The sequence below is a fragment of the Botrytis byssoidea genome (genome assembly GCF_014898295.1).
Source record: "Botrytis byssoidea strain MUCL 94 chromosome Unknown BBYS_011, whole genome shotgun sequence".
Classification (NCBI taxonomy): domain Eukaryota; kingdom Fungi; phylum Ascomycota; class Leotiomycetes; order Helotiales; family Sclerotiniaceae; genus Botrytis; species Botrytis byssoidea.
The window spans coordinates 535,637-544,412 of record NW_024065852.1 but is presented as its reverse complement, the minus strand read 5'-3'; the positions used below and the strand labels follow the sequence as shown (position 1 = coordinate 544,412).

The following is an 8,776-nucleotide window of genomic DNA, read 5'->3' as shown; positions in this document are numbered from 1 at the left end:
CTTCGCAATATCTGAGTACTGCAATGTACCTCAATCTTTTGTGTAATTAATGAGGGTCGAGCTTCTAGACACGTCGTGCTTGATTAAAACCAGAACGTCAAGGCGGCGCAAATGAAATGCGAAAGGGGGAAGACACACCTCATCGCATGCGAAAGTTAAGGGAGCTCTGAACTGCCAGAAATTCAGATGATGATGTTGAGAATGGCTTCTTTGTCCGATGCTACTTGCTATCCTGCAACTTCCCGAGACACCTCAGCCTCGCTGCACGCTAAGATGGTAGCAAATGGCAGGAGATATGATATACGATGATATGCGAGTCTTATCAAAAGAATGTTGAGTAGCGATGGTAATTAATTCAGATGTTATCAAGTTGATGTTTGGAAGTTTGTGGGTGAACTATTATCTCCTCTGGTGAGCTGTGAAGTAGTAGGGAGGTCCTTCGAACAAGTGCCGATTACAGATAATGATATCCGAACTTTAATGTGAAGAGACTGCTTAGTTAGATGAGACTTTACTCAAATCTGGAATCAATTGAAGGGGACTATTAGAGTGAGGATGGTAATTTAAAGAAGATATAAAAAAAAAATTAGAAATCAAATCAAATACTACAATAGAAAGCCGGATGAGGGTACGGATGGTATTTCACACACAGTACGTTGGGATGTGAATAATAATAAATGTTAGTTATAAGAAGTGTAACAAATGTGAATGTCAAATGTCATTTGTAGATCTGGTACCAGTAGAGTAGGTGTGGATGTGGATGTGGATGTGGATGGTAAAGAACATTGATGAATGATGTTTATTATTAACCAGGATAAGCTATACCGGATATGAAAGAAAAGCCCCGCTGGGAATTAATAAAAAAATTGTTTCGTTCCCCGATCTCGTCTTGGGTTATTCTAGGTATTAAATTGAATGAATTGGGTGAGAACTAGTCATTTTGTAGTAATAAATGTTGTAACAAATACCTGCTAGGTACTATATATAACCTTATATTACTACTTTGTATATTCTGTAAATAAAAAAAACAAAAAGCAAAGTTTGATCAATTCGACAAATTCGACAAATTTGTTAAATCTCGAGAACCTCAAGGTTTATTACCACCCTGAATATTGGGAAAAATAAAAAAAGGGGGGAGGGGAGAAGAGGAACCTCGGTCAAAAGATTCAATTGCCATAGGAAAAATGTAGATATATACGGAGGATGTGTACAATTTTTGATATGCTGTATGTTGAATTGGCCATGATACGTACCGTGTCCAATGTTCAATGTTCAATGTTCAACGTGCGAAATGCATATGGTGACGGGTGACGGGTGACGGGTGACGGGTGACGGGTTATCATCTTTTCTCTTGGGATCGATCTATCATTCATTCCATCGCATGAACATGCACAGAATTTTCTTTCTTTCTTTCTTTCTTTCTTTCTTTCTAGAAGCATACAAACACCATCGAATGCTACATCGTACAGTACATGGAAGCAGGAAAGAAGGAAGAGGAAGAGGATGCGGCGGCTATGGTAGCTAAACGTTAAGAGCACGGATGAATAAGGGGGCTCGGGGGCTGTTCTTCCTAGACTTGCATCGATTTCTCTACATGGACTTCTTGGTGCGCACGCATAGAAAATACGGAATATGTGGATACGGTGGGAAAATATGGAGACGGCTGACGGAGGATGGATCTTAACAATACTAGCAATACATACTAGCACCACGCTCTCCTTCCGTAAGGACTCAGGAGTGCGTGAGTAGCGTGAGATGGCGTGGTGGATAGGAATTCCAATCCCGGACTTGCTTGTTTTCATGGATGAATGAATGGATGGTGGAAAGACAAATAGGGGGATCCAAATTCTAATCCTTCAACTTTCTGGCCCCCAAAGTATAATCGACGAGTCTACGCAGGATACGATACCTCGACCTTTCCAATAAGATCTTACGAATATACTCATGACTGTGACTGGAGTTTGCCGTGTTGAGTGTTGAGTGCTGAATGCTGAGTGCTGAGTGCTGAGTGCGTGTGTTCCTACAACACACCACACATCCATCCTTCCACACTTGCAATCTGGACAAATTAACCTTCGCGATCGGTTCGTCCTACACTCCAATCCCGAATAGCGCATTGGTCATGAAACAGCTTGGGCATCACAAGCACGGTCATCATAACGATTCCTGGAGACTAATACATGTTTTACCAAAGTACATCTTACTCGCAATGAGATTTCAATATAACTCTAAAGAACGGCTGGCAGGTCATCTGTGGTCATCTGGATTGCCCAGACCTCAAAGCTTAATAGAGTTCAGACCAACAGGTCTCATATTATGTTCGACGCGCCGCAATTAGAACAAAATGAATTTCATTCCAAGTATCAACTCGGTCACATGTGTGAAACGATATGACTAGATAGGTACTTTACATGTCGTGCTAAAGCTTCTGCAGGTCCAGATAAAGGCTCCGAATGAGATCGATACCTGTGAAAGGACCTTTCTCACATACCGTACCATGTGAACTAATATGTAAGCCTGCACATTCTCAATCACTCAAGATCAGAGATAGAGTATATCTGTCGGAAGTATCAGGAGCCGTGTTCAAATCTCGATCAATTGTGTAACATCTCTCTGGTGCGGTAATATATGGAGAGTGCTTCTCCCGTCATCAATTCATTCGTAACAGGAAGTAATGTTTCTGCCATTCTCGTTGGTTGCGTGGTTTGATTCAGCTGGTTTTTGATATTACATGTACTTGACATATACAGTGCTCGTCCAACAGCCCCTGGCATGACGGTGATACTGGATTTGATTTGAACGACCGCCCTGAAGTGTGAAAAGGGGCTGGCTATGCGTCAAACATTGGTCGAAACATAATAGTGAACGTGATATAGATTGAAGTACCAACCTTGGAATACCTTGAAAACATTAATAAGTTAGTCACTTCAAGAGCTCTTGATCCTGTCGCTCAATATTGGGAAATCTCAATTTGAAGATATTACCTAATATCATAGTATATCCTCAACTCAAACATCCCCAACTTGCTGTAGCTTGGTATGCGTACACCTAGAAATAATAAGATGTCAAGACGTACATACCTACATAGCTGGAGTGTTCGATTATCCGTTTCCAGCGAAATGCCAACCTTGGAAGTTGATGGTCTCGGAATCAACTGTGGCTGTGATGCTGTTGTGGCTGTCAGGAACTGCCAACGCCACCAGTGTAGTCTAACACGTGATCTACACCATCTTATCGTCACTGATTGCTATAGGTACCTCATTGGTATGATTATCTAGCTAGCTAATGGATAATGGTCTAAAATTTCTTCTCAATTGAAGTCCATGAATTTCTGGTTTTTCTAGTTCTTCCAGTTCTTATGTGTCAATTACACTATTCATATGCTGTGGGAAGCATTTGGACTTTCAAGACACTTGATGCTTGAGTCTTCTTGGATATTCAATATATTCCAGACACACAAGCAGTCTGGTACACCTGTTGATTTATATAGCATACCACTGTATTGAATACGAACCTTTCTTAATCAGACCATCTTAAATCTCCTCGGTTCAACACTCTATCATGGCAAATAAATTGAGCCAGGCCCTCGACGGCATGAAACTCGAAGATGGCCGGCCAGATACCCAGTTGCGCACATCAGCGTAAGTCAAGCAATTTGTTACTGTACCATCAATACAAGTGGGTAATCCGGTCAGGTGATAGGGATCATGAAATTCATATCATTTGGAGATGTCCTCGAAAGGATATGTATGCTCATATTTTCATAGAATTCAACATCTCCTCAATAGCTCAACCTTGACATTTGGAGAAATGCGATTATTCAAAGCGCATTTTGGTCGAATCAATTTTCATCATGATGGCATCGCTCAATTACCAGAAGAAATTCTTGCGCTTGTCATGGAGTATCTCGATCTCAAGGACTTCATGTCTATGCGTTGCGTTTCGAGGAACTGGAGAGAGAAATTGTCCAGCGAAAAGCTTTGCGCGTCACTACTCAAGATACACTTTCGTAAGACTTGGGAGATCAAATTTAAGTCATTGGGAGACAGCGACAGGCAGCTAAAGCTTGATGATTTCCTTAGCATGTGTATAGGACGACTTAAGAGAGACCGTGGCATGTATTATCAAGTAATGCACTATGATTATTTATCAGACCCAAACGAAGACAGGTTCTATTCAAATTGGTGCCACGAAGATTGTTATAGAAAAAGGTTTCAATACAAAAACGGAAGAATAGCAATGAAAAAAGATCCTAGCACCATTCAAGTAAATGATCTCCGGACACATGCTTCAAGACGCTATATGCATGAGTTTCGATATAGCTTCGATTATTGGTTACTCTCAGATCAAATTCTCGTAGCCTATTTTGATAGTCCGTAAGTCAATGATCCCCTTCAAGAGTCATATCGGCAAACCTTACAGGCTTTGTATGTACGGGAAAATGTTGAGAGGATCATACTGAAAGCCTTGTGTACAGAAAACCGCGATTCAACGTATGGCAGCTTGATGAAGAAGATGACCCGAGAGTTATTCATCTGGACCGTCGTTACGAGATATTGGCCGCCCACAACAAAGAAATTGCTCTCGGTGTCAAGAGTCCTTCATCGAACTGCCCTGTTTACATCTGGAATGATGGCCGCATCAAAAAGCTTGCCGATCCAGATTTTGGCGATTTGTATCCAAATCATGAGATTAAGTTTTGCGAAATCTTCTTCCACCCCACTCAAGAAAATCATCATTTCTTATTTTATCATGCCTCTTGCTTACCCTTGGGTGGAACTCTACGCGAAACCGGAAGCGATTTAATAATCGTACAAGAGTATGTCGGAGGAGTACCACAAGGGCAGCGGAATGAAGTGCTTGGATCATGCTTCGAGATAACTATGCTCAAGTTTCGATTCATTAGCGACGATGGCGTTGTTGCACTTCTATCGCGAATGTATCGCTCGCCGGAAAGGAGAGCTTCCACTCAAAGATCCCCTTGTAACCATGATATATCATCAGCTACAAAGGCTGCTGCTTACCCCCTCATGACCTTCAATCTCTTGACCCAAAAGTTTGAAACCATTTCAACTCACCTCGAGTCGTTTCTGGAAAAATTCCCTACCCCTTTAAACCCGTTATTTTGGCGTGGCCAGGCTACCATTCCATACGATAGTAGAAACGGCGATGCTTACTCCGAATTTTGTAAGCCCAACCCAGAAAAGATGCCTTATTATCTAGTATCCGCAAGTATCTGCGATGCGACGAAGAGAAATCTTCAATGTGTGGGAAAGCACAAGTTTACTCCAGAAAGTGGTTTGAGCGCTCTGGTCGCCTTTTGTTTGCCCATCGACATACAAGCGACTACATCGAACAACGAATTTAATAAGGGTGCTGTATGGGGCGATGATGACTTTATAATCTATAGTCATCGCGAAGGGTATATTGTATGGAGTTTTAACCAAAGAAACACTTTACCCACAGGTTTGGCAAACTCCCCTCCCTCCGGACTCCTCGGCCAAAGGAGAATCGTCCCAAACAGTATCGAGGTGAAATAGGAACAATATTTTGCCAGTTTACCAATGATGAGGAGAATTACAGTGAAAATATATCTTCAGCAATTATCCGTGGAAGGAAATGAACAAGGCAGGAGGATTTGATCACAAATCCTGATTTATGGAAAGTGATATTCGTCTTCGCTTTTTGTATGATGTTTACAATAGTAACATCCATAATTACAATAATAATAACAATCCACCAGATAACTCTCTTCCTCATTACCACCCCCCCTCAAAATATATGAATCAAAACACACTGTATATTTCAAGTTCGGTTGCAGCAAAACAAGCTAAAAACCCAATATAAACCCTCCAGGTGTGGCAGAACAGGTAGAAAATACATATCTAGTATCTAGTAGGTACCTAATCCATCAACTTCGGGACTTCAATACCCTCATGAGAGTATACCAATTTCATTTTCACTTCCACTTCCACTTCCACTTCCCTCACAAAACAAAACACAACACAACATAACACGACTCCTCGAATCGCAAACTCGATCTCTCAAATTTTCCTTTATCTTATTTGAGAAGGAATTGATTTGGAAATGGAAGATTTGTTTATTTGTCACTCGGTGTAGAGTATTGTATCGATTTGCTTCCCGTTGTAGTTTATTGCATTCCAATCTGTCCTTTCCTGCGCTGTTTATCACGAGAGAGGAGAGGAGAGAAGACTTGAGGTTGATTGGAGAATATAGGTGTACTCCGACATGGAGACTTAAGAGTTGTATTTATGTATGATCATTTTGAGAGTGGATTGAGATACTGGGGTATTTATGATAGATCATAACGATATGGAAAAGAGGGGGGGGGGGGGGGGGGATTGGTGTAACCAAAGGGATTGTGCACATTTTATTGAGGGAAAAAATAATATATGTATATTTGTCTTGTACTCATCTTGATCTTGGTCTTCATATTTCTTGACCGTTCCCCTTTGTTCCCATCTCAATCTTCAATTTCTCATTCTCAAGTTCCTTCCACACTGTTCCCTCCTCTCCCTAGAGGCTCAAACACCCACCTCCTTCAAACTCTTCACCAAATCTACAATACTTTCCTCCAATCCCCTAAGCTCGATCCCTAACACACTTCTCGTCCTCCCATTATCAAACTTATAAACTCCTCCTTCCGGATAATCACCCCCCTTAACCTCCTTCCCCGGCAACTCGTTCTCATACTCCGAGAAATTCTTCCGAATAATCTCACAAATCTCTTTATTACTAAAATACCCTTGCGTGATGAAAAATCTCTTGCTCGCCGCCTCCGGAATCTCAATCGCTTTCACATGAGCCAATGCCAAATCCCTCACATCGACCCAGATGAATGTTCCCGTGTCTGGTATTTCCTCTTTACATTTCCCTTGCAGGAGATTGCGCACGCGCTGATTAGACGTGTTTAACGCATCTAGAGAATTCAGGTAATGCACAATGGGACCTAGTACTAAAGGAGGATTCATGGTGCTAAGTGTGAAATTGGGTTTCTCTTTCTCGACGAATTCCCACGCAGCTTTTTCGGCAAAGGTTTTGGAGGCACGGTAACCGTTGGATGGGGTTTCAACCGCTTCTGAGAGGGTGATGGGATTCCAGTCTTCTTCGGTGTATGTGTGATCGGGCCAGTTTCCCTTCGAGGCATCGAGAACAGCGGCGAAGGAAGAGGTTACCACGACGCGGGTTACAGAAGGGGCAAACTTTTTGATAGCGTGAAGGATCGCGGTTGTACCGATTATGGCGGGATCGAGAAGATCTTTCTTGGTGTCGGTCACGTTGAAGTGGAACTTCAGGTTGTGTCAGTATGCCTTTCTCTTCAACGACATCGCATTCGCATGTAATCATTTCGCCACCATAAACTCTCATTCTCATTCCTAAAAATTGAAAATACAAACATACCGGACTAGCCGTATGCAACACAGCCTCCAATCCCTCCCCGAACTTCTTCAAGCAATCGTCAAAAGCATTTTCCTTTGCAATATTTTCGACGATGAAGAAATCTAATTTGGAAGCAGGAACATCTGGATGAGCGGCTTTAATAGCATCAATTTTTTGCTGAGAACGGACGGTTGTGATGACAGTGTGACCGCGGGAGAGAAGAATATCGAGGATGTGAGCGGCGATGAAACCGGAACCACCTAAAAGAAGGGAAATATGTTAGTTGTCTGGTTTGATGCGATCTGTGCTGGGGGGATAGGGAAAGAAAGATGAGGAGATGAGAGGAGATGGAGAATGGAGAATAGCTCACAGATTGGAGGAAGAGAGTATATCTGAAACTTCAAATATTCATCTCTCTCCAATCCTCCAAACCTCCCCCCCTCAAACACAAAGTCCCAAGTCCCAACCAAACACATCCCCAACAATACGGTATCGCCACCTCATCCCATCCTCCGGCCCCAAATCCAAACCCACAAAAGACAAAAAGATACCATATCAAGAAGGCAGATAGACACATACCCGTAAGTAAAACCCTCATATTTTCCAAACAAAACTTAAAAGATCTATAATTTTTTTTATCTTTTCTTGGTATTCCGCAATTCTTCAGTCGAACAAACAATCAATCCTTCAACTTAAATTAAACAAAACAAGCCAAACCCAACTGCGGGGTCCGATGACGTTTATATAGATATCTAGTGTCCACGAGCCACCCCACCACCCACCACCCCCACGTTCAAATTCATCCCTTCCCTTCCCTTCCCAAGGTTCTCACCCCTTCCTCCACAATTTCAGATTATCAATCACGACCTCGACCTCCTGACGGAATTTAGCTTCGCTCTTAATCGGAGTTTGCGGTGTCGTGCTCACGGTGGGGTAGCATGCCATGTCGCGTTAATATCCATATCCGAGGTGAATACATAGAGATCAACAATGTCACTAATACATGAAAAAATCTCATTCTCAATGGTAGTAAGCAGAGATACGCATTAAATCATTCATATACCTGATTTATCTACCTAGGTATTTTCCAGCTCCCTTATCTCAGCCCATCTTATCTCATCTCATCTTTACCCACTGTTTGTACAGATGGAACTTAAAATGCCATCTATGTTGCCATGAATGAGCTCTCCAAAGCAGATTCTCCATATGAAAAAGGCGAATTTGTGCAAGGAAAATGTAATATGGTATCAACGCTCACAAGATTACTTTTGAAATCTCGCGTGTTGCTACCATGGCCATATCCTCAACGCCGGCGCTCAAAGATATCAGAAGAGAGGCAATATTAAGGGGAAAAAAAGAAAATCAGAACAAAAAG

At 42.0% G+C, this 8,776-nt stretch overlaps 2 protein-coding genes across 2 annotated transcripts; one reads left to right on the top strand and one right to left on the bottom strand.

The window, feature by feature from the left end:
• Positions 1 to 3,561: 3,561 nt before the first annotated feature.
• EAE97_006192 (uncharacterized protein) lies at positions 3,562 to 5,540 on the top strand (the record flags this gene model as incomplete). Its single annotated transcript, XM_038876705.1, has 3 exons — positions 3,562 to 3,641; positions 3,768 to 4,376; positions 4,478 to 5,540. 3 exons carry the CDS (start codon positions 3,562 to 3,564, stop codon positions 5,538 to 5,540), a joined length of 1,752 nt encoding a protein of 583 aa, XP_038732412.1.
• An 858-nt stretch (positions 5,541 to 6,398) lies between these two features.
• On the bottom strand, positions 6,399 to 8,082 carry EAE97_006191 (uncharacterized protein). The gene is made up of 3 exons (XM_038876704.1): positions 7,981 to 8,082; positions 7,423 to 7,661; positions 6,399 to 7,310 (listed from the first exon to the last, which is right to left on the bottom strand). The coding sequence occupies exons 1-3, from the start codon at positions 8,078 to 8,080 to the stop codon at positions 6,546 to 6,548; spliced, it is 1,104 nt and encodes a 367-aa protein (XP_038732411.1). The 5' UTR covers positions 8,081 to 8,082; the 3' UTR covers positions 6,399 to 6,545.
• Positions 8,083 to 8,776: the final 694 nt, after the last annotated feature.